The sequence below is a fragment of the Anabrus simplex genome, chromosome 2 (assembly GCF_040414725.1).
Source record: "Anabrus simplex isolate iqAnaSimp1 chromosome 2, ASM4041472v1, whole genome shotgun sequence".
Taxonomy (NCBI): domain Eukaryota; kingdom Metazoa; phylum Arthropoda; class Insecta; order Orthoptera; family Tettigoniidae; genus Anabrus; species Anabrus simplex.
The window spans coordinates 422,927,029-422,954,718 of NC_090266.1; the positions used below are offsets into that span (position 1 = coordinate 422,927,029).

General features: G+C 38.5%; 1 protein-coding gene across 2 annotated transcripts in view; it reads right to left on the reverse strand.

Moving 5' to 3' along the window:
- Positions 1 to 27,690, reverse strand: part of AhcyL1 (Adenosylhomocysteinase like 1) — a 472,277-nt gene that overhangs the window by 328,866 nt on the left and 115,721 nt on the right. For both annotated transcript variants that reach the window (XM_067140830.2, XM_067140831.2), the window contains one exon: positions 10,773 to 10,860. In XM_067140830.2, coding sequence (XP_066996931.1) covers positions 10,773 to 10,860 — 88 coding nt within the window. The remainder of the gene's footprint in view (positions 1 to 10,772; positions 10,861 to 27,690) is intronic.

Sequence of the window (27,690 nt, forward strand, 5' to 3'; positions counted from 1 at the left end):
TGGGATAGGAAAGGCCTAGGAGTTGGAAGGAAGCGGCCGTGGCCTTAATTAAGGTACAGCCCCAGCATTTGCCTGGTGTGAAAATGGGAAACCACGGAAAACCGTTTTCAGGGCTGCCGATAGTGGGATTCGAACCTACTATCTCCCGGATGCAAGCTCACAGCCGCGCGCCTCTACGCGCACGGCCAACTCGCCCGGTATTTTTTTTTTTTGGATTAATAGTGCATGTACTATAGAAATTGATGAAAGCAACAGGAAACTACCTCACTCCTCATTTCCCTAGTATGCCTCTTCAGTGATGCCTAGGCCATCTATGACAGCTGACGGCAGAGCTGTTAAGGATCCAACCAGCCTTAGGGCTGAAGACTGAACATACACACACATACTATAGAAATTGGTAAAATAATAATAACAATAATAATAATAATAATAATAATAATAATAATAATAATAATAATAATAATAATAATAATAATAAAATATTATTATTATTATTATTATTATTATTATTATTATTATTATTATTATTATTATTAGAAGCTATTTGTTGGCTGTTTTTCTTGAAGAAAATTTGTAATTTGGTATATATTTGCACTACTGTACATGAAGGAGGAGGAAGTTTTCTTGTCTGTTGATTCTCTGATTCAAGTGGAAATTTGATGTCTTTTGGTTCTATTGATGATCTTATTGATAAATTGTGCATTATACCCATTTGATTTAGCTACTGACTGCATGATATTCAGTTCCTTTGGAGGTCACTTTTAGATAAGGGGGTGGTGAGTGCTCTATTTACTATACTATAGTATGCTGCTTTTTATTATTTTATGGGATGGAAGCTGAAGATGGAATGCCCAAAATATTTCTAACATCATCTGAGCATTTTAGACGATGTTACTAACTGCTCAATTACTCACCCGCTTTCTAAACTATCTTTGGCCCAGAGGTTTTTTTTAGTGAGATCCTCCTATTTATAATGGATGGAGGATGAAGGAAAGTGCCAAGGCTTTGAAAATTCTCTTTCCAGAAGTGGTCACTCAGGATTCACAGAATTGCTGAGAACATGCACAGTTTTGTTTCCAGATGTAGACAAGTTAATTTCTAGTGCAAAGAAGGTATCTGGGGGCCGAAGGGGTAGTATGTGGTCCAGTGGGTTCACTTCTTGCTGGTGGAAGTGTACTAATAAAGCACAGGAAATGCCATTTATTCCTACCAAGTCCGATACATGCATGTCCACGCCGTGGCCCCTGGGCAACGGGTACACTGTGTGTACACGGCTAAATCATGTAAGGGTGAAAAAGAGAGTTCCCGATGCTTCAAAATGGGGACCCACCAGCTAAGGGAGACAACCCCAAAAGAAAACATCGGCCCTCCAGGATTGCCGGGGGTTGACGTTGGGCTGACAACCCAATCTGTAAAAAAAACTCTAGTCACGAAATCTGAAGAAATAGCCAGCCTGACCATTTTACGATGACCTCGCAAACGTGTAAAGGACTTGAGAATTGGTTCGAGAAATGTTTTAACTCTTTACCAAGCTGGAAACCTAAGAAAGTTTCTCGATCAGCTGGATGAGTATCGACTAGATATTACTGCTATTCAAGAAGCGAGATGGATTGGTGAAGGAGTCATATGGTATTCTATAGCTGCCACATGAAGGATCACATGTTTGGTACTGGTTTATCAATAAGCAGATAAAACAACTTATGGATTTTCAGGTAAAATCGCATAGATTGTGCAGACTTAGAGGGAAGTTCTTCAATTACAGTCTTATCTGTGCACATGCTCCAACTGAAGAGAAGTGAAATGAAGATAAAGATTCATTTTACAATGAACTGGATGAAATTTATAACGATTGCCAAAGAGCAGACTAAAATAATCTTCGGGGATTTAAATGCAAAGATAGGAAAGGAAGACGAATACAGACCTTGTATTGGAAAATATAGCTTGCATGATATTTCTAATGATAATGGAATCAGGCTTATACATTTTGCATCCTCGAAAAATATGGTAGTGGGAAGTACAACTTTCAATCACAAGGACATACATTAAATGACATGGAAGTCTCCAGATGGAAGTACTTTTAATCAAATTGACCACCTCCTAATAGACGCAAGACACTTCTCTAACTTGATGGATGTTAGAAGTTATAGAGGGGCCAATATTGACTCTGACCACTACCTCGTGGTAGCAAATATTAGAAGCCGAATATCTAATGCAAGAAAGGTACATCGATCCAACGCAAGAAAGTTCAACAGTGCTCGGGTGAAGGAGCCCGAAACTGCTCTTAGATATGCTAGCTTGCTTTATGAGGCCCTGACCGATTTGCCTAATAGTGTAAGTATTGATGAAATCTGGAATAATCTTAAAGATGCACTATTAAAAACTACAAATTAAGTTTTAGGAAGGGAAGATAAAGTCTGGCACAACAATTGGTTTGATGAAGAGTGTGCATGAGCAACAACCTTAAAAAATGAAGCATACAAGAGAATGCAACAGAGGAACCACACCGAAAAGCAGTGGAAGAGTACAGAACTTCCAGAAGAGATGAAAAGAGATTGCACAAGAAGAAAAAGAGACAGTATGACAGGGAAGAATTAGAAGAAATGGAACAGCTGAAAGGGATGAATGATGTGAGAGCTTTCTATCAGAAGTTAAATAAAAGTCGTAAGGATTTTCAGCCTAGAACAAGTTTGTGCAGAGATAAAGATGGTATAATACTGGGCAGTAAGGAAGCAATACTAGAAAGACGGGCCCAATATTTTGATGAACTGTTGAATGAAAGTCGAGGTGATAACCACGTAACCTTACCTCCTGTAAATACAAGAAAAATCAGACATAGAAGTATCGATACCTACTATTGAGGAAGTTGAGCGTGACATTAAGAAGTTAAGAAGCCCCGGGAATGGATTTAATACAATCAGAGCTTGTGAAAAATGCTGAAAGAGAATTTGTTAAACACTTTCACAAACTAATGGCCAAGATATGGGTAGCTGAAACAATCCCTGATGAATGGAACGTAGGTAACATCTGCCCGATACATAAGAAAGGTGATATCATGATGTGTTCTAACTATAGAGGTATCTGCTTATTACCCATTGCTTATAAAATATTTTCCAATATTCTCTTTAGCAGATTGGTGCCTTGTGTGGAAAAAGCGGTTGGTGACTTTCAATGCGGATTTCACCACGAAAGATCTACTATTCATCAGATCTTCACAATTCGCCAAATACTTGAAAAATGTAAAGAATTTGGAATTGATACACTCCATCTCTTCATTGACTTCAGATCAGCCTATGACAGCAATGATAGAAGTAATCTCAATGTAGCAATGGAAGAGTTTGAGATCCCTAAGAAATTGATCACCCTTGTGACGACCAAGAACAGAGTTAGGCAAGGAGATTCATTATCATGCTTTTGTTCAATACAGCTTTGGAGAGATTTGTTAGAGATGTGAGTATCAACACAAGAGGAACCATCTTATATAAATCGGTTCAAATTTTGGCATATACAGATGATATTGATTTAATCGCAAGAACACCAAGAGCATTGAAAGAAGCTTTCATAAGCCTCGAAAAAGCAGCAAGAAAGATGAATTTACAGGTTAATGAAGGAAAAACTAAGTACATGTCCATAACCAAGAAAGACTACCCTCGTGTGTCTACATTCATAGAAATTGGCTCGTATAAGTTTGATGTTGTGCGTAGCTTTACCTACCTTGGATCAGAAGTCAATTCCAAGAACAATGTTCTCTGAAATCCAAAAACATATACTGTCTGCTAATAAGTGCTATCATGGCCTCAGAAAACATCTGTTCAGGAAAACTGAAGTCCTGATGTATAAAGTTTTAGTAAAGCCTGTATTAACATATGGTGTTCGTCACCGTAAGACTTATCTTACTTATAACTTAATGTTATTATTTCAAGACTTATCTGAGTCGGTGCGACATAAAGCAAATAGCAAAAAAAAAATATATATATATGTGGTGCTGAGACCTGGACACACTCAAAATCTGATGAAAGACAGCTTGGTATATTTGAGAGAAGGATTTTGAGGCAAATTTTTGGTCCAGTGAAAGAAAATTGTGTCTGGAGAAGAAGATATAATCATTAATTGTATAATTTATATAACAAACCAAACATTGTTAACTGTATAAAGATCAGAAGGTTGGAGGAGGCAGGACATGTGCTGCGTGCTAATGACAGAATGATAAAGAAGATACTTAATGCAGTGCCAGAAGGAATCGGGAAAGTTGGCAGACCAAAGTTAAGGTGGGAAGAAGGGGTGAGAGAGGATGTAAAGATAATTGGAATCAAGAATTGGAGCTCTGCACTTAACAGGAAAGAATGGGGAAAACTACTTCAGAAGGCCAAGGCCTACACCACAAAAGTGTACTGCGGTAAAGGGACAACTGCTAACCCTGGACTACCACATGCTACAGCTGTTGTGATGGAACTTATGGATCCTTATTTAGACAGTGGATCAACTTTGTTCACAGACAATTTCTACGTGTCAGTTGATCTGGCGAATAAACTCCTAGTTAGACACACTCATCTGGTTAGTACCTTGCGGAAGAATAGAGTTGGGCTTCCGCCGGGTCTAAAAGAAAGAGTCAAGGAAGGAGAAATGGTTGCTAAGGAATCACAGAATGGTATCCTAGCATTGAAATGGATGGACAAGCTAGAGGTTTATATGCTCTGAACTAAGCACCAGTTAGAACTTGTAACTTCAGGAAAACATGATAAGAGTAACACAGAAATTTTCAAACCATCCGTAGTTATCGACTATAACAAAGCAAAGCCTGGCATTGATGTATCTGATCAGCTATTGTCCTATAATACATCTGTTCGGAAAACTGTCGGATGGTATCACAAGGTAGCGACAGAACTACTAATTGGAACGAGCTTGGTGAATTCATGGATTGCATACAGAAACTATCAAACAGTGTCAAAGCTGCAGAAAATGTCCACTACTACCTTCAAGGAGAAATGTGCTCTTGAACTGATGTGCTTATCGGATGAAGTAGAAAACTGGTCACAATCGTGGTATCCATCTCCTTGTGGAGACGGAAGAAACTGAAAAGGCTGGAAATTCCACATGGAAGAGAAGGAAATACTGCAGCATATGCTACAAAGAGGCTAACAAAACTGGAGGTCAACAGGATGCAAGGAAAGCGAAGAAAGTAACAACATATTGTAAACATTGTCCAGACAAAGCATTCTTATGCAAACCTCACTATGAGTTGGTTCACAAGTGATGAGTATCTTGTAAAAACTGTTATCCTTTCATATCATTTATACTATGGCATAAATTCAATGACTAGCATGATGTATCATCATCTCTGTTTTCTTTTGTAATTTTTTCTTAGAAAAATGAAGCTCCATCGATCTAATAATAACCATTTCTGAAGTTATGTAACAATAGTATGTAAGAATGAAGCAATAATAGGCTCCAATCCACATTATTTTCCTTGCCATTAATAATTGAATTCTGATGGTTGCATATGTCAACCCATACCGGGTGACAAATGCCAGAGAAATTCCACTGTCTGTTGTTCAATGCACAGCGTGCTGAGAAGGGAATGGACACCCCACTGCACTCTATGAACAACTTACGTGAACAAGCAATGCAATACAACAGCAAATGGTACCGTAAAATGGGGTAACTTCGGCCACTTTCTCGTATATTTTTAAAATTAAAATGTGAAATATTCCCTCTAATTTTCTGAAAAATATAATGTAAGTTCTGCCATGTTTGTTCTTCATTTCTAAATATGAATATAATTCTAATTGTTATTCAGTAATGAATTATTATTATCGAAAGAGTGGCCGGAGTTACCCCATGTTTTGGGGTAACTTTGGCCGCCATAAAAATATCTCTTAAAATGAAGTTTTCTTCGATGTAGTGTTACTTCGGCTACTGTGAATGCTTTTTAAAACCTGCAAAAAGCCCAGTATCAACAATTACAAACAAATTAAAACGATTTGTGGTGAAACAGAAGTATAGTGATCAAATTCACATTTTTCACAAAGAAGAAACTATTTTATTTAGCCTAAGCATACAAGCATTGTATGATATTACAAATTACGTGTTGCATTGCGTAATTATTCGTAATGGTACAAAAGATAATAAATACAAAGTACGAAAATAATAAAGCTCAATAGTATGGAGGGAAAAGGAGATCGGAAAACAAGCAATCTTATAGACTGTTCTCATAATACACTGTCTTCTAAATTAGAAAATATCTGGGCCGTAAATCAAGTTCTGAATTGCGCCTCGTCCACGTCAACTGATTTCCGTCTATTTATAATTGAAAATAGGAACCGTCATTCTCCTCCCTGTCGGGATAAACTTCTCCATTTATTGTTATTGTGGCTTTATTAATCCCTTCTAAAGCATTCTTGAAGTAAACAGGCTCGTAATTACAAAACTCGCGGCCGAGTAATGTTTTCCTGTACGTTCTTGGCATGGCCGAAGTTACCTCAGAAGTGGACAACTTTCATCACAAAACTATTCCCTGAAGAACCTATTTGAATAAAATGCATCAAATTAGGTCGATCAGTTACCAGACGTACTTACATTTTGACCCCATAAACCACTGGAATGGAGAATCGAATGCTGGGGCTAGAGAACAGTTTGTTTTGTGCTGTTACCAGACAAGACAATAGTCGGGGCTGCGAAAAAATGGATTGACTCAAAAATGAGCCCGCCAATGTTCTTTGGACTACCGAGTGTTGATAGAGCATTCTATCATACGTGCATTTCAGTTGTTGCAAGTGGTTTACCTTTTTCAGTTTAGGAGGCAGGAGAAAATAAGTGTTGCTATTCGTCAGTGGCCGAAGTTACCCTGTATGGCCGAAGTTACCCCACTTTACGGTAACGCTAGTTTTGCACGACAGCCTAAAGTTGAGAGTCCTGGACACACTACAGTGTCACCCCATGAGGGGTGACATCGTCTTCAAAGTGTTAAATTGCCTTTCTGTATGCTGCCTTGTCTGCCTATTCTAGCAATTTTACGTGCCTGAACATCCAGGCTCTAAAAATTACAAACTGTGTGATCATATCATGCAATCCTACACCAACAGCAACTGCTTTCTGGTTGGTTCACGGAGATACCTGTTCACTGAAAGTATCAAGGTTAATAAAGATAGAAACACCACCAGCTGTTCAGTTTGTGTTTACTCAAACTTTAACCCTTTTCTGCCCAATTATATTTCCACTTGCATCCTCTGCAGATCCTATTTAAAATCAGATGAATATAGGGAAAAATATATACAGACATACAAATTAACACTGACAGTAAATCTGTACAAAATTTTATATTGTTAAATAGTCAGTAACAGTCCAGCTCCTTGGCTGAATGATCAGTGTTGTGGTCTTCAGTTCAGAGGACCCCTGGTTTCATTCCCAGACAAGCCAAGGAATTTTAACCATATTTGGGGCCCTTGAGCTAGAGGAATTAACCAAATGCAGCCAAAATCCCCGGCTGAATTAGTGATAGTCTTCCCACCCATTTTCAGCTACATACAACATATCGCACAATGAACCACCACAGAAACACACAATACTGAATACATCCCTCCGTGCTGGGTTGGCATCCGTCATAGAAATGAGCTTAATCAACATTATCGCTGACCCTAAATAATGGTGAAAAGGCCAGAAGCAGAAGAAGGAGAAGAAGAAGAAGAAGGAGAAGAAGAAGAAGAAGAAGAAGAAGAAGAAGAAGAAGAAGAAGAAGAAGAAGAAGAAGAAGAAGAAGAAGAAGAAGAAGAAGTTAACAACATTCACAGTGATAATTTTTCACCGTGTGGTACATTCGGAAGCACATATTGGGGTGGAGTTCCGGGTTCCTTGAACAGATTCCACAGAAAAATGACGTCTACCACCCTTCATTTTCCTGTCTGAACGTATGACACAATCATTTGTTTTCTGGTCCCCTCGGTCATCAACGATATGGAAGCTTCCCATTGAGACTAAAAATCAACATCAGAATCACTAACATCACATAATACCATAAATATCACTGGTAGGCACACTGCAAGTAGTAGACGCCATTATTCCATAGATGTATTTCCACAGACAGCACTTCTAAAACAAAATAAATTAATCGAACCAGAAATATCTCTGTGTAACAATGGACAGAAGACTGTCTCTCCAACCTCGCAGCCAAACTAAGTATAAGAACATCTTATCAAAGCTATCTGGCAGCACATGGGGATCCACAGCGGCAACTTTACGTACATCTACCTAAAGTCTGGTGTATACAACAGCTGAATACTGCTCTTCCGTTTTGCTGAATAGCATCCACAGCAAGAAAATTGACACCGTCCTGAATCAGACAAAGCAGATTATCAGCTGTTCATCTAAACCACCCATCTGCACTGGCTTCCAGTCCTTAGCCACATCCTTCCTTCAGATTTATACCGCATGAACAACCTCGCCTGAGAAGCAAATAAAATACAGGCCAAGAATCACCTCAACCCTGCTGAAATTCAGACACCCTCTCCTTCTGCTGGCTCAAAAACTAATGAAAGGAAATTACTGTGGACTGCGAACTTGGAATGAAGAATGGACTGTTAAGGCCCCCGGCGAACGCAGCCCCCCCCTCCCCCGGATTTCATCTCCCACAGAGTGTATGGGTCCCACTAAACAGAGTGCGCACTACACGTGAAAGAAGTGGCTCTGCAATGCATTGTTGGGGCCTTCAACCTCCTCCAAGCTACGACTGTGGAGAAGAATTCCAGAAAATGCGACATCACCTTCAGATGCCAACACAGACCCTTCCGTGGAACAATCGACGACCTTCTGAAAGCTTCAACAGCTATTCAATGACTGCAACAACAGAACATCCTAGTTCAGTTTCCTTTTTCATTTGTTATATTATGTACTTATATTTTACATAATTTCCGCATTTTTGTATATTTGTATCTTTTCCCCTCTATTTTTCTGTATTGTACGTATCTCTCACGATTTCAACTTTATGTTCTAAAGTTTACTTGTTATATTAGTTCTGTTTTGTAAATTATTTGTTGCTTTCATAATGTTACTAAATTTGTGTGCGGCTTAACTTGTACCATAAGCTAAATAAATAAATGAATTAGGGACGTCAGCACTGAAATGACATATGGTTACAATATATACAAGGTAAAGCATGTCGGCCCCGCGGTGTAGGGGTAACGTGCCTGCCTCTTACCTGGAGGCTCCGGGTTCGATTCCTGGCCAGGTTAGGGATTTTTACCAGGATCTGAGGGCTGGTTCGAGGTCCACTCAACCTACGTGATTAGAATTGAGGAGCTAGCTGACGGTGACATAGCGGCCCAGGTCTAGAAAGCCAAGAATGACGGCAAAGAGGATTGATCGTGCTGACCACACGACACCTCGTTATCTGCAGGCCTTCGGGCTGAGCAGCGGTCGCTTGGTAGGCCAAGGCCCTTCAAGGGCTATAGTGCCATATGGGTTAGGTTAGAGCATGTCCACCATTTTCCTGCAAATTTATGGGAAATTAACTTTAATGTTAGGTCGGACCTGGCCCGACATAGGACCTGAACAGTGTATTAGCAATGTCAGACTAGTCCAACAGAGGATCCCACAGGGTTAAAAATATCTAAAGCTCATCTGGTAAGCTGGTCTTCATCTTTTGAAGAAAAGCTCTACTGATGATGATCATATCGAATTCTTTTCAAATGTTGAAACTGCTCCAATATGAAGCAGCTACAATAGCTTTGTCAACTAATGCATCAAAATTTTCACGCTGAGTTTCCAAAGGGCAATGTGGACAATAGTAGAGGGCTCCAGCTGTACTAACTGCAAACTGAGAAATAAGATGGTTCCCCTCAAGGATATACCCCAACCATTAATTCCCCTGTAACTAAGCCGAAGTATGGACATTTATGTGGAGGTGTTAGGGCTTCAGTGATTATCTGCTTACTTCCCTAGACATTACTGCCACCTTCATTTGATGACAAAGGCAACCCAACAGCTTTCATCTCCTCATGAGACAAAAAGTCATGGAAACCTCCTGAGACATATTTCTACAGTGGAGGGAGCACCTATCAAGTGAACGCACCGATCGGGATCCAGAAACCTCAACAAGTGCTGGTGTAACCTCACTGGATAATGCAGATCCCTGTCCTATGGCAGGCACCACAGGAGAGGAGGCCTTCTGAGACATCATCTTCCTTGCCAGGTTCATAATTTTAAATGGGCAAGGAGGCGTACTTCCAGCCCGTTAACAATATTGCCTCCGTTTACTTCAGAGTGGACTTCATTGATGGTTCAAGGGAGGGGACCTTAGCCATTCTACTGGCTGCAACTTGAATGTAGCCTGGCTTGGAAGGTACTGCAAATCTAATAAGGAAATGCCTTTAGTTAGCTTAGTGCCACATAAAAAACCCACCTCAACTGTAAATATCTCTACAAGCTGTTTTGGTTATTGCTTACTAAGGTTAGACACTCAAACAAATCCACAGAATCCATTATATATTTCTTCAATAAAGAGCTGATACTGTAGAATTTCAAACCTATGGAATAACACAATATTCTTTTAAAGAAAGTACAGTTAGACCAGTCACAAATTTACAACACTTATCCTAGAACACAAGTATGAAGGATGAGTTTTCCACCTAATCAATACTTTATTTACAAAATGTTTAAAATTATCTACATTATCATAACACTTACCCTAGGCAGAAATACAGTGGTGGGATTACATTAACTACTGTATTCAAGCATGAACCTTATACTTCGTAACGTTCATTACTGAAAGGCTGACAAATTACCTGAGCTGTATGAATCTGTCGAAGAAGCTGAAAGAGAACGACTACGATAGCGGCTGGATTTCTTCAATGCACCAGAAGACTTTGCATCCTGGAAAAATAAGAAACTCAAATTAGACTGGTTAAAATGAAAGACATAAGATCATTTGGAAATGAATATATAAACAGTGTAGTGTTTTATCACTCCTACAGCATCCCTGCAAGTAAAAATTATTGGTTTTACATTCCAGTTACTTTTTTTGTTAGTCTCAGTTTAATTATAAGGGTTGTTCAACTGAAAAAGCAAGCTTGTAGTTTTACACAACAGTTGATGTCGTAATCATAGCCGAGGGGCCCCCAATTAAACATGGAATCCAAACCACAGGGAAATTACTTTTCATTTCAAAAATCCCACATACAATGGCTGGGAATCTAAATACGGCCACTATGGTGAGAGGCTTGTCACTAGTCTATCACGGTCTGTGGTTGTTCAACTAAAACTGACTGGTGCCTAGAAAAGTTATAGTATATGCAATCAACAACAAACACTATATCACGAGGAAAGCACACTGATAATTCGAGAGAGACTACAGATAATCACCTTCACTGTTCAGGCATCTGTCCTAACTCTGAGCAAGTTTCTTTATACCCTTCACAAAGAAGGATGCTCATTCCTGGTTGAATCACTTCCACATCATCACTAACAGTTCGATAGGTGGTAAACCACTTAACTTTAGGGGCCTTTTTTAATGGATTGAAGACATGATAGTCACAATGGAAGAGATCTGGGCTGTAGGGCAGGTGATCCATAACACCTCAGGACAAACAGCGCAGCATGTCCATTGACACATTGGTGGCATGTGGATGTGTGTTTATATGAAGCATAAGCATACCTTGTGACAGTTTTCCCAGCCACCTGTCTTTGATGGACCTGCAAGGTTTCTGTTAATTGCCCATATAACATCAAGTATCAATTGCTGCACAGAATGGTAGCCACTCCAACAGCAGAGGTCTACTGACATTGAAGAACAGAGTCAACATCACAATGCCAACCTAGGCAGATGACTTTGCTCTCTTTGGTTTTGGTGACAAAGGATGTTTCCATTTCTGACTCACCCTCTTTGTAACCGGCTCAAAATGGCTGCACCAGGTTTCATCATTAGACATTATTTGCTCCAAGAATCACTGTCCATCTGCGTGGTATAGACTTAGATGTTCTAGTCATATCCACATCCGAACAGCTTCCTGTTTGTGACTAAAGGTGTACAAATTGTACTTCAGGCTTGCCTGCATAGCAAAGCAAGAGTGCACGCGTACTGAACCCACTAGTCATAGCGAATCAAAACCTGGGTTTCCCTAAGACTGACAGGTTGCCTGGGACCCATTCGGACTGCCGGACTTGACAAGATTGAACGTGAAGTTTGCTATCGATGCGACGTGAATGTGCCGCTATATGTTAGTGTAGCTACGTATGGCGTCGAGTGCAGCTCCGCTGTAGTTAGAGGTGCAACCATCAGGAAAATGAACAAATTAACCGTAAAGGAAATCAAAGAAAAATTAAAAAGTGGTGAATTTATTCTAGCAATAAAACAGGGCTCAAGTCTAGCATGGGAAAAATTTTCATGTGTTTATGAACAGGTATCAAATAAGCTAGTAGGTTACTCGCAATGCAATTTTTGCAAAAAGATACTCAGCACCCATTTAAGGACCTCGAGTATGTTGTGACGTGTCTGCAAATTTGACCCAAATTTTCCACACTCAAAAAATATTTTGGAAGAGGACAAGGACTTGGTGACTGACAAGTGCGTGGAAATGTGCGCCAAGGACTTGAGACCGTTTACAACTATTGAGGGTGAAGGATTTTTAAATTTAGGGCAAACACTAATAGAAATTGGCAAAAAGTATGGCTCGGTGGATATTAAAAATGTTATACCCTCTCGAGTCACAGTTGCTAGGAAGGTACAAACTTTCGTGGACGAAGTGCGCAGTAAAACGCTTCCCAATATAGTACATGCTATTAAATCTGGTATCTGTGCGAGTACCACTGACCTGTGGACAGATAATTACATGGGTGTGCGCTATATGTCTGTCATATTGCAATATATAAATGCAGATTGGTCTCTCAATGTGTTCGGCCTTCCCCGACTGTCCAAAAACTGATGAAAATATTCGCAGTGAATTGGAAGATCGTTTGAAAGGACATGGTGTTTCTCATGAAGATATTTGCAAAATTACATTTGTAACAGACCAGGGAAGCAATATTGTTAAGGCCCTCAGCATATACAAGCGTCTTCCATGCATGGCTCATATTATTAATACGGTCTTGAAGCATGTTCTGAGCGAACGCTTTTCGAAAGAAAGTGTTCCTAATGTGTTAGCTGTTATCCATTCAGTGTAATCTCTGGTTTTGTACTTCAAAAGAAGAGACCTATGTGTGAGGTTACAATCATCTTTGGAACCGTACGTTTCCACTCGGTGGAACAGTTATTTTGACATGCTGCAATCAGTTCACTCCCAGATAGATGCCGTGAGAACTATTTTAGAGAAGGAGGGTGCCTCTGATAAAATGCTCGGTTATGATAAGGACTTTATTGGCCTGCTTATAACATTTCTTATGCCATATAAGGAAGTCACAATTGACCTTGAGGGTGACGAAGAGCCGACTTTACATCTGTTCCTTTCGTGGTTTTATGCCTTAGAAGCGCATTGGATTCCACAGGATGACTAACAGATAATATTTCATTTCTTTTAAATTTTAATGCGAGTCTCCTGATATTTAAATGTAAAAATGTTTTCATACTAAATTAATTTTCAGTACTTGAAGCTTTTGAAAGAAACCAGTGGTGTCTTCTTGGAGCAGAAAATGGAGTTACACAAAATTGCAACATTTTTGGTGCCTAAATATCGCACATTAAAGAAACTAAATGCAGGAGAAAAAAATGTCTGTTTATTAGGCAGCTCGACAAATGTGTGCTGAAGGTAAGATTCTGTGGTTATTTCTTTATTATTATTATTATTATTATTATTATTATTATTATTATTATTATTATTATTATTATTATTATTATTATTATTATTATTATTATTTACTATACCTATGCAAATTAGATATTTTTAATATTCTAACATAAGCACAAAATATCAATAACTTGGGCATATATATTTTCAGAGGAGCTACCCAATCAGAGTAGACAGGAAGTCCCACCTTCTTCAAATGAAGAAAATTCAGTGCAACGTAAGAAAAGCAAAATTTGATGATTGGGCAGAAAATTCCCCAATGATACATGATGAGGTCAGTAGGTACTTGCAAGACGGGTTTATTAGTGACGAAAATATACTGCGGTGGTGGAAAAATAATTTGCACAGGCTGCCCCGACTTGCCTGTGTAGCAAAAAAAGTGCTTAACATACCCGCTACAAGTACCTCCAGCGAGAAGGTCATCAGTGAAGAATGTTCCCGTCTTGATGTGCAAAGACTTAATGACCGCATAGTAATACACACAAACGATAATGTGTCCATGCATTAAATATTGGTATGCAGTATGCGCAGTCTGAGGCGACCACAAACTAAGAGAACAAGTGGTAAAATTACACTTCTAAACTGATTAGTTTTATAATTATTTCTTATGGTTTTGTGGGGAAGGGGTCCCTAAATTTATTAAATGTATTTCAGAAAAGTTACCTATAAAAGTAATCTTTTTAAGGATATTTATGACCTGTACCTACATTATATATATCTTAGCTTCTAATTTTCTCAAATAATAAATAATACATTATATTTATGGTCATACTTCAACTGTCATTACGTTTATTTAAATATTCAAATATTTTGTTCAGAGAACCTACTTTTTATTAAGTAACTATTTTTGACAGAAATATTATTTGTTAATTAGTTACATAAGACATGTGAATTACAAAATAATTTTAAACATAACTTTTGTAATGATTAACGTGATACTAAATAACCATGTAAAACAATATTTGTGTTGACGAATCCTCTATAAATTCTGGCATGTAACAACCCCTTTCCTGTCTGGAATCACACGAGTCTCACATCAGCATAATTAACGAGCAAATGTAGATTAACGCAGCAGGAACAAGAATGCAAGCAAGCAAGCTGACCTGTAGCCTGCCCAAGTTGGGCTGAGCTTGACCTGGCCAGGAGTGCAGCAGCCTGCCTGTACTGTTGTTTACGTGTGGCGAGCTTGCTTGCCTGCTCTCCAGGCAAGCATGGGCAAGTTAAATGCGGAGTTTGTACACCTCTATTCGTGACATGCCACAGAACCCATTCGGAACACAAAATCTGATACCCCAGTTTCCTCTGCACAATGCTTTGTATGGATCGGATGCTAAGGTCGAGAGTCATTGACAGTTCATGTCAGTTATATGGCAATTATTCTCCACCATAATGTCGACAATGACCATCTTCTTTCTGCATCATTACAGGCATATATTCTGGTCGTGGGAGATCTGCCAACAAACCTGGCTACTTTGAAACTCAGCACACCACTTAACCAGTAGAGCCAGACAACGATATATCGTTGTTTCGTATATATACGTAAAGTGCCAACCACGATATATCGCTGTTTGGATAGCGCGCAATTCTATACAAGTTTGTACAACTTGGGCCATCAGATTGCAACATCTTATGTGTCGAGTCCATAGAGAATTGCCATTAAATTTTAACTACGCCGCTAGATAGTTCGTAAATTAATTCGTTATCATGCATTGAATTTCTAAAGTCCATGTTCATCTACGACGTATGATCTTCATGCCGTGTGAGTAAAATGGCAACAAGTGGGAGAAGTCATTTTGTTAACGATGACGAACTGGCTGTATATCTTAATAACTTTAGTGAAGAAGAGGATGATGAAGACAAGTGAGGAAAGGGAAAGTGAAAGTGTTATTGGGAGTGATAATGGCAAGTTTTCTGTAAACACTCAACCATGTGCTCATTGGCCGAGTGTAAACATTGAAAGTGGTAATGACCATCTGAGTGAGAGTACTGATGATGATGACAGCTGTAACAATATCCAACAGCAAAAATGTCCTGTTTTCCGTGAAATTCAATTATGTCAAGATGCAAAATTCCAACCCTCATCTTACTATTATGATACTCCTGGCCCAGACACGCCCCTTCGTAAGACACAAACCTATAGTGTGTTTTATTCTTCACGGCTCAATTATGGAACCTCATAACTACAGAGACAAACAGATATGAGAAATCATGTCTTGTCACCACATGCCAGAGCACAGCAGTGGCACCCATTTACACTGACTGAAATGAAGGCTTTCATTGCTGTTTTGTTGGAAAGGGGTATAGCTAGAAGGCCAAGCATATTTTCTTATTGGGTCAAAAACTTCCGTTATATTCCATGGTTTGGAAATACATTCTCAAGAATCAGATTCCAATTGATCTTGAGATTCTTTCATCTTGTGAACAATGATAATCTATCACCATCTGGTCATTCTGACTACAACCCATGTGCGAGGTTTGGTCCCATTGTTGAACATGTCAATTGTATTTTACGATACCATTGTACATAACTCTTAAAATACTGAAGAAAAAAATGTGAAACGTTACACGTTAATTCATCTGAAATAGGACATTTCAAAGAAGTCATCAATATTTATCGTTGAGTTGAATTTTCTGTTTTTTTTCTGTTTTGTTTCTGATTTTTAATTTTTTGGTGTTATAAAATTGTTTGGAAAATACCCAAGAGCATTTTAGTGTTGTAATTCAGTTCAGCAGTAAGAGTGTCTTCTTGTTAAGATTTAATAAAAATTTCAAGTCGTTATAATATTTGTGAACTACATAGTCCAGAGAGTGAGAACCTGCAAAATTCTCTAAATCTGTCTGGCACTCTTGGCATACTGTGAGCACCTGGGCCTGGCACTAAGAGGGTTAAGCACAGTGCTTTTTTTCTTTTAAACACACACTCCGATATGACTTACATTAGATCAAAGACTTCACTTACTGAAGCATTTTCTTAATACAAGAATAGGAATTGCATAGTGCCACGTTACAGTTGTTTGGACTTTTCCATTACACATCAGTATTCCTTCAACTTTCTCCCCTACTCATTGAACATCTGTCCCAATCTGACCACATTCTGGACTGTTACTATGAACACTAAGTCATGCAGTGCTGCCATCTGCTCTATACCCCATACACTATTTGCAATTTTGTCAGCTCTGTCTGTTTCAATTGAACAACTACAGCCATTTCCAGAATTGATCAATTCATTGATTTATAAATCACAATTCTTATCATGATCATCAAGCAAAAGACTCTACGATCATACGACACTAATAGGCCAAATTCGCAGGAGGAATGTAATTTACACCACTCTCAATGCTTTTATATTAAGTGAATAAACCACTCACCTAGGACACTGCTTGTAAGGACAATAGTGATACGCAGTTCTGTGCTCATGATGAATTACTTCTTCCACAATTTAACTACTCAAATTATGGCAACCATCCAAAATAACTAGAGATTCATTTCTAATCCAGAAACAAATTAAAATTTCCTTTTTGAAAGCCTTCAGGAAACATACAATTACCCAGTGTAACATTACTGCGAGAAACCTTTTCCTTATTTTCTAGCAGTTTAATACTGTGACAATGAAGGCAGAGAGTGTGCGGAGCCGGCAGATGACAATACCAGTACAGCAGCTCCTAGATGAAGCTGGAAGCAGATTAACAATGGACCAGGCACCCAGAATAAACTAGAAGTGGAAACTATAGAATCTTCTATGGGCCTACATAAAGAGCACAGCTGATGCACACCAATCAATCTCCAGTGCGTCAATCGCAAGTGAATGTAAGCAGATGGTCTCGAGTCTGACACGGGTCATACACTGGGAGAGAGTCCATTAGATGTCTATACAGAGTTCAACGAGGCTTGTTAGTGAAGTGAACAGTTCTGAATCAACACTGCACAGTGGAAGTTGCATTGGAGAACAGGAATTTGACGATCCACTGAGAGTTATAAATCTTGTCGTTGGGTTCGCACTGAGCAATGTATAACTTTCTAGATTTTTTTTTTTTAGTCCACCTTTTCAATACATTGTTTTTTTATGGATTTACATAAATATTTTTACATTGTTGTTACGTCATAAGCAGGACATGTTTTGCCTATTTTTAGGCACCTTCAGCCACTGTTCCTACTACCTAAGATCAAAATCGCCACGATCTTGGATTTTGCTTAATAATAAAACACTTATGGCCATATGCACCAACCTTGTTTAAGATTTGGCTAACCAGTGTGTACGTAAACATGGTTTAAATTTAAGGCCTGTTTAGAAGGAAGCGTGGAGCACCATTCTTAATCAATGTTTAGTTCAGCATGTTCAGCTGGCAGTGGAATCAAACACTAGCATGATGTTTTACTTGCTAGTGAAGATAGTGAATGCACTTCGGTGATTTTGTGTTTCTTTTGTTAGAAGGAGGAATATTAATTTCTTCTTCGCTGACAGTACTTATTAGAAACAAGGAACAGCAAAAGAGAAAAAGGCTGTCCAATTTTTTGGATTTTGAAACCGACATTGTGGCATAATGAGACACCAAAATGTCATTGAAACTAAAAAGACAGATGGAGTCACCACAAAGCAGAATCTATAATATTTACTCACGTCGTGTATATTCGGAGCTGCTGCTGTTCTGTGCATATTAGTAGTATTACCTACAGTTATGTTAAAGGAACCAGTGGCGTAATCAATGCAGTGAGCAGTCTGTTGATAGTAGCTACAGGATTATTTCTCTGTGCTGGAAATCGTAGGTTATTTTTCATTGTTTCCAGAAGAAATGAAACAGTTTGTTTACATAAGCAAAACCTTTCGACAAATTTCCTATCACCAAGTTCTTCAAAAGGATCACCTCTCTTTACTATTATACCTTCGTGCCCATTTCCATTCTGTTCCAGATATAACAGTTTATCTTCAAAATCATCTCCAAATCTAGCAGCCATTTTACCTTCACTGCTAATCACTGTTTGTTTGGTAACCGCTTGAACTTGACTTTTTAACCTTAACCGACAATAATCAGGAATATAAATATTAATCCGGAACGATGCTCTGCAGTTTCATTTAAACAAGGTTTAAGAAGAATCTTAAACGCTGATTAGGGTAAACAGGGTTCATGCACTTCGTCGTTAAAATGGTTAAGCTGACATGAATTGTTTTAACTAAAAATATTTTTGTGTGTATTATATGTTCTGTAGAAACACCTGGCTGATGTGAACTGTTATGACTAATGAATTGTGTTAACATGTACCATACATAAAAACATTTAGCTTGTATACAACTGCTCTATCTAAAAAGGGTGAGTTTACAATTATTATACATTTGATAAGAACATAATGATACGCTTAAAAAACTTGTGATGACATTCGCTGCTTTAGCTTATTTAGTCTGTAATATCCAGACTGGAATCTTCATGGACCTGAGTGTCACCTTGGGAATAAAATTTGGTAGCATTACAGCAGGTGTCACAAGAGCAAGCCAGCTACAAGAGAGGTGAGAGGACTCGCCAATCACCAGCATCAACCCCTAAAAACTCAAAAAGATCACAACAAATGTTGCAACAACCTTGAGAAGTCCCCTCTTTGAATCCACACCGCGACAGGCAGCAAGCTTTTACATAATTTTAATTACCATGAAGCAACATTCAGGCAACGGATCATGCAATATCTAACGGAAATGCTACCTAATTTTATTCCCAAGGTGACACTCAGGTCCATGAAAATTCCAGTGAGAGCACGCACATTGAATATTAGACTAAATAACCTAAACCAACCAATGTCATCACAAGTTTCTTAAAGCATATCATTATTTTCTTATCAAATGTATAATAATTGTAAATTCACCCTTTTTAGACAGAGCAATTATATACAAGCTAAATGTTTTTATGTACGGTACATGTTAACATAATTCGTTAGTCATAACAATTCACATCAGCTAGATGTTTCCACAGAACACACAATACACACAAAAATATTTTTAGTTAAAACAATTCAAGTCAACTTAAGTATTTAAGTTTTTTTTTTTTTTTTTTAAAGTATTTTATTAGGCAAAATCCAGGATCCTGGCTATTTTGATCTTTGGTAGCAGGAACAGCAGCTGAAGATGTCTAAAAATTACATAGGTGAAACCTGTCCTCCTCATGACATAACAATAATGTAAAAATATTTATGTATATCAATTAAAAAAACAGTGTACTGAAAAGGTGTACTCCAAAAAAATCATTTTAGAAAGGATCCACTGAGAGTGCGAGTGAGTAGAGAAAACTGTGTTGAATGGGTAGTAGAACATGTTACCTCTCTTGAGTAGTGATTTTTAGTTTTAAGAACCCTAATAAACCACTGCAATACCCCAGCAACACAGGTATATTTTCAACAATAGAGGACTAGAAAAGGACTAGGACCAGGAAGACAACGGCCATAGGCTTATTCACGGTATGATGTGAAAATGGGAAAAACAATTTTTTTCAATGACAATGGTAGGTTTCAACTTACTTAGGTTGTAGCTTACAACTATAAAAAACCCACTAGTTTAGCCAATTCACACAGTACTGCAAAATGCAGCCTAGTACAATGTACAAATAGTGCACAAAGTGCGTACATCCACTTCTATCACAAACCTTATAATGCAGAATAATTACATGATGCCAGAAGACTGAACTTAGTACATATTTGCTGTGTTAAGGATCAAAGCCAGGTGAATAAAAGTTGAATTGTATGTACATACTACGCCAAAAGCCAAGGCGGATTAAATAACTGCTCTGAACGAGAATTACATCCGTTAATAAGGGTCATGTTTTGTTGTAGACATTTAATATGGATCAAAGTACTCAAAGTGATCGAAGTACTAACGCAAGAAATCGGGGGCCTCAAAAATTAAGAATAAGAAATGTAACAGCAGAAGATGAAGTTTTAGAGCATATGGATGGATTTCCTTCACAATGTAGAGAAATAATCTGTGAAAAGAAAGCTGTTTATACTTTACAGTATACATAAAAGACATCCAGGAGAAAAAAACACTGTTCTTTTATAAATTGAATGACCGGCTCGTTAAATGACAAAGTAATTTATTGTACACTAATCTGTTTGTAGAGTGGGAAACTACCTTGCTCCTCATTTCCCAAGCATGACTGTTTAGTAATATCTGTGCCTTCAATGACCCGATAGTGGAACTGTTGAGGATCCAAAGGCTTCATACATACATACATACATACACATACATACATACATACATACATACTGATGCAGGACGGCATTGGTTCCAGGAAATACTAGAGTGACTCAGCACCATCCATAAACCAGTAATTACCTACAAAACAAGGCGACCCCCATTAGTGGATCAGAAGTGCCACGTGCCACATTTCCACTTTTCAGCAGAAATTTTCAGTCTTCAATTCTGCCTTTTGTTGAGTGCATGTTAGTTGTGATTTAGCATAGAATAAGTTGTTCTTTTTCCAACTGTGGGATACTAATCAATCCTCATTCTGATGAGGCTGAACCAGCTCATCTGCTTGGACCTTCTTCACCAAATTACTAAAGTGATATAGCAATAATTTAGTAATTAAAAGAGATCCTAAGTTATATAAACAGTGAAGAGTATGCTGATGAAACCTGTTTGACTGCAACTCACGCAGAATGAAAAACTGAACCGATGACTCCAAAAATTGTGTTTGTCACCACTCCAGACAATAAAAGTAATGGAACTGTCGTAGTTCATTGTAGGGGACAGTCTAGTTTCATATCAGATAAACTTTTTTTCATCCCACTAACAATTTTAGATGGTTTTCGGAGATGCCGAGGTGCTGGAACTTTCTCCTGTCGGAGTACATTTACATGCCAGTAAATCTACAGACACAAGACTGACATATTTGCGTACTTTCAAATACCACTAGACTGAGCCAGGATCGAACCTGCTAAGTTGGAGTCAGAAGGCCAGCAGCTCAACCGTCTCAGCCACTCAACCAAACTATCCTTCTTGTGACTCATACAAAGATAGTTTATGCTCCTGTGGATTACCATGAGAGTGTGAAGTCAGATATATTTAAAAACTGGTTTGAAGGGTGCCTCTTAAAAAGTCTTGAAGAGCCATCTGTAATCGCTACAGACAACACCACTTATCACAGCCGTCAGTTAAATCTCCAACCTAGTTCATTCTGGAAGACAGATGAGATTCTCCAGTTTACGACCAACCATAATATTCTTATTTCCAAACCCATCCCTATAGAACGTGCACGTATAATTGTATAATGAGTTCTTGGTTCAGGGTACTTACAGGGGTCAGACAAGGCTGGAATCTTTCACCTTTGCTCTTCGTAGTTTACATGGATCATCTGCTGAAAGGTATAAAATGGCAGGGAGGGATTCAGTTAGGTGGAAATGTAGTAAGCAGTCTCGCCTATGCTGACGACTTGGTCTTAATGGCAGATTGTGCCGAAAGCCTGCAGTCTAATATCTTGGAACTTGAAAATAGGTGCAACGAGTATGGTATGAAAATTAGCCTCTCAAAGACTAAATTGATGTCAGTAGGCAAGAAATTCAACAGAACTGAATGTCAGATTGGTGATACAAAGCTAGAACAGGTTGATAATTTCAAGTATTTAGGTTGTGTGTTCTCCCAGGATAGTAATATAGTAAGCGAGATTGAATCAAGGTGTAGTAAAGCTAATGCTGTGAGCTCGCAGTTGCGATCAACAGTATTCTGTAAGAAGGAAGTCAGCTCCCAGATGAAACTATCTTTACATCGGTCTGTTTTCAGACCAACTTTGCTTTACGAGAGCGAAAGCTGGGTGGACTCAGGATAACTTATTCATAAGTTAGCAGTAACTGACATGAAAGTAGCAAGAATGATTGCTGGTACAAGCAGGTGGGAACAATGGCAGGAGGGTACTCGGAATGAGGAGATAAAGGCTAATTTAGGAATGAACTCGATGGATGAAGCTGTACGCATAAACCGGCTTCAGTGGTGGGGTCATGTGAGGCGAATGGAGGAGGATAGGTTACTTAGGAGAATAATGGACTCTGTTATTGAGGGTAAGAGAAGTAGAGGTAGACCAAGACGACGATGGTTGGACTCAGTTTCTAATGATTTAAAGATAAGAGGTATAGAACTAAATGAGGCCACAACACTAGTTGCAAATCGAGGATTGTGGCGATGTTTAGTAAATTCACAGAGGCTTGCAGACTGAACACTGAAAGGCATAACAGTCTATATTGATAATGTATGTATGTATGTATGTATGTATGTATGTATGTATGTATGTATGTATGTATGTATGTAAAACAAAAATGTAAATTTTCAAATACAATAGAATTTGTATTTATTTAAAGGTGTTGATCGCTATTTTAATGTATCAGAACCTAATTGAGTATGTATTTAATTACAGGGCATTAAATCTACAAAATGGAAATATGGAGTATGGGATCAATGAGTTTTAAGGAATGCCAAAAAGTGATGATGATGATCACAATAATAAACCCAATAATACATGAAGATTAAAGCATTTAAGTATTTATTTCTCTCTCTTATTTCTAAAAGGTTTGTGGTGTGGGTTACTGTAGTTACGTCCTTGTTCGTGGAACTCTGGCAACGGGTGAGTGATGTAAGTAGTCCTAAGAGTTGGGATACCAGTTGCTATGGAATATGAGTGGGCATCTCGAACATATTCTGACTCAAGGCCTTCCTTGTGCACAACCGGATAGGACTATACCATCAACCATGGTCCCTAACCCATTAGAGCAGATGTTCTGGTTACACCTATCAATTAGCAAGGGAACAGGAAAGATCACAACAACTATCAAAGTATTTCATTGATCAGTATACGTTACCAGGAAAGATGCTGATTTATCATTCTGGGAGGGAGGTTACAAAAAGTGGTTTAGAGTACTTTCAATGAAAACCAGTATGGTTTCAGACCACAGAGGGCCTGTCAGGATCAGATCATCGTCGCCATAAGACCTATCTGTGTCGGTGCGACGTAAAGCCCTTAGCAAAAAAAGGATCAGATCTTCAGTATGTGTAATTGAGAACGCCAAAGGCACATGACAGTACTGTGGGAAAAGATTTTAGGCATACTAAAGGACTATGTGATTAAGGGTAGATTATTAAAAGCAATCAAAGCTATTTATGATAATAAGGCTGCAGTTAGAATTGATGGTAAAATGAGTTCTTTGTTAAAGGCAATTGCAGGGGTTCCACAAGGCTGTAATCTTCCCCTCTGTTGTTCATAGTTTACACAGATCTACTGAAAGGTATAAAGTGGCAGGGAGAGAATCGGTTAGGAGGAAATACAGTAAGCCGTTTTACCTATCCTGATGACTTTGTCTTAATGACAGTGCTGATAGCATGCAATCTTATATCTTGAAACTTGAAAATATGTGCAATGAGTATGATACGAAAGTTAGCTTTTCCAAGACAAAAGGTTTGTCAGTAAGGAAGACATCTAGGAACTGAATGACAGGTTGGGAATAAAAAACTGGAACAAGTAGATCACTTCAAGCAATTATGATGTATAGTTTTCTCAGGATGGTAGTATAATAAGTGAGAATGAATCAAGGAGGAGCAAAGCTAATGCAGTGGGTTCACAATTGTGATCAACAGTATTCTGTAAGAAATACGTCAACCGCTGAACAAAAATATTGTTACGTGGGTCTGTTTTCAAACCAACATCACTGTACGGGAGTGAAAGCTGGGTGGACTCAGAATTTTGTTAATACAAATCTTTAGAAGAATATACAGTATTTGTATTGGTCCACCAATTCAATACAATATTGATATAAGCCATTCAAATCTAAATGGTATGTACACTCACACGCCATTTATATATATAAATTACGAGTTTTGTCCGTTTATTGCTCAGAATTTAAAAAGAATGGTATTTACGTATCGGTCATGTCCACGGTAACAAGGAAATGCACTTTTTACTTTCTGTAATTTCTGTCTGTCTGTCTGTCTGTCTGTCTGTCTGTCTGTCTGTCTGTCTGCATGCGCATCACAAGAAAACGGCTGAAGAGATTTTAATGAAAATCAGTATGTAAAGTCGGGGATTGAGCCACTACTTTCTAGCCTATAAATCATTTTATTCAAGCCAAGTGAAATGGTATTTTAGGGGAAGGCCTAAAATTTAATTCTCAAATATTTGTCATTAGTGGTCCTATCGATAAATACTACATACCTAAGGTTATATAGAATTAAATTTCCGATCATTTATGTCTCATACATTTTTACCGTACCAGCTATAACAGATTTTCATGAAATTGTATTTTTGTTGCCAAGTCCATATCAACGCCGAGTCACGAAAAAATGGGCAAACAGTATTTAATGAAAATTTGTATATGGTCGGGGAATAAGAAACTAGTCTAAGATATAAACAATTTTATTCACCCTGGATGAAATGGTAGTTCAGGGGAAGTAGCCTAAAATTTTATTTTAAAATAAAACGAAAAGTACTACATACCAAAAGTTACAAAGAATACAATTTCCTATCATTTGTGTTTTATTCAGTTTTACCGTACCGACTATGATAAGAGTGGTATTTCAGAGTCTGAAGAAAACAATGTGAAAGCCTGCAATATCGAAAGCTCAGATGAACTCATAATAGATCCCAGGTAATCACTGGACAGGTGGAGGGAATATTTCGAAAATCTTCTCAATGTAAAAGAAAATCTTCCTGGTGGTGTTGCGAACAACCAAACTCGTGAGGAGGAGGAAAATGATTGTGAAATTACGCTAGAGGAAATGGAAAAGGTGGTACATAAACTCCATTTTCATAAAGCAGCAGGAATAGATGAAATTAGACCTGAAATGGTGAAGTATAGAGGGAAGACAGGGATGAAATGGCTTCATAGAATAATAAGATTAGCATGGAGTGTTGGTAAGATACCTTGAGATTGGACTAAAGCAGTAGCTGCACCTACCTGTAAGCAAAGGAACAGGAAGGTTTGCAACAACTATCAAGGTAGCCCATTGAGTAGTATCAGTGGTTGAGAGGAAGTTAGATGAAAACCAGTATGGTTTCAAACCACAGAGGATCAGATTTTCAGTATGCGACAGGTAATTGAAAAATGCTACGAGAGGAATAGACAGTTACATTTACGTTTCATAGATCTAGAGAAGGCATATGACAGCGTACTGAGAGATAAGATGTTCATCATACTGGGGGACAATGGTAATAAGTGTAGATTATTAAAATTAATCAAAGGTATTTATGTTCGCAATTGGGCTGCAGTGAGAATTGATGGTAGAATGAGTTCTTGGTTCAGGGTTCTTACAGGGGTTAGACAAGACCTTTGTTCGTAGTTTACATGGATCATCTGCTGAAAGGTATGAAGTAGCAGAAAGGGATTGCGGTAAGTGGAAATGTAGTAAGCAGTCTGGTTTATGCTGACGACTTGGTCTTTATGGCAGATTGTGCCAAAAGCATGCAGTCTAATATCTTTGAACCTGAAAATAGGTGCAATGAGTATGGTATGAAAATTAGCCTTTCTAAGACTAAATTGATGGCAGTAGTTAAGAAATCCAAGATAACTGAACAAAGCTGGAACAGGCAGATAATTTCAAGTATTTAGGGCGTGTGTTCTCCCAGGATGGCAATATAAGTGAGAGTGAATCAAGATGCAGTAAGCTCATAGTTGCAATCAACAGTATTCTGTATGAAGGAAGTCAGCTCATTGACAAAGCTATCTTTACATCGGTTTGTTTTCAGACCAACTTAGCTTTATGGAAGTGAAATCTGGGTGGACTCAGGATATCTTTTTCATTAGTTGGAAGTAATAGACATGACGGTAGTGAGGATGATTGCTGGTGCAAATAGGTGGGAACAATGGCAGGAGGGTATACAAAATTAGGAGATAAAGGCTAAGTTTGAAATGAACTTGATGGACGAAGCTGTGCGCGTAAACAGACTTTGGTGGTGGGGTCATGTGAGGCAAATGGAGAATAGGTTACATAGGAGAATAATGGACTGTTATGAAGGGTAAGAGAAGTAGAGGGAGACCAAAACGACGATGGTTAGACTCTGTTCCTAATGACTTCAAGATAAGATGTATAGAACTAAATGAGGCCACAACACTAGTTTAAAATAGAGGATTGTGGCGACATTTAGTAAATTCACCAAGGCTTGCAAACTGAACGCTGAAAGGAATAACAGTCTATATTGATGTATGTATGTATGTATGTAAAGACCCCTATATAATTTTGTAACCATTGATTCAAATACACTGGCAGAAGAAATATCCAAACACCATGAAATAAGGTATGTAGAATACGGAAATTTTGGCAATATATTTGTCGAGGTAACATATTTAATTGATTTAAAGGTACAAGACTACAGGTTAATATCCACGCAAGAAAAGCCATCGCCAATGTTCCATGCTGGTCCATTAGTAACCGGTGTAATCGCCTGACTGTTGAATGCAGGCATGCAAACGTGCATGTATTGTGTCGTACAGGTGCCAGATGTCAGCTTTTGGGATGGAGTTCCATGCCTGTTTAACTTGTTGGTCAATACAGGGATGGTTAATGCCGGGTGTGGGTGACGCTGGAGTTGTCGTCCAATGATGTCCCATACGTGCTCCATTGGGGACAGATCGGAAGATCGAGCAGGCCAAAGCAACATGTCAACACTCTGTACAGCATGTTGGGTTACAACAGTGGCATCGGGGCTTGCATTATCCTGTTGGAAAATACCCTCACGAATGCTGTTCATGAATGGCAGTACAACAGGTCGAATCATCAGATGGATGTACACATCTGCAGTCAGGGTGTGTCGACGCCGCAGGTAAGTGGAATGTAGGCGCTCACCTGGCTGCCTCCTAACCAACACACTGCCATCACTGGCACCAAGGCAGAACCGGCTTTCATCGGCAAACACAACAGACCTCCACGCCATCCTCCAATGAGCTCCTGCAGATACCAATGAAGTCG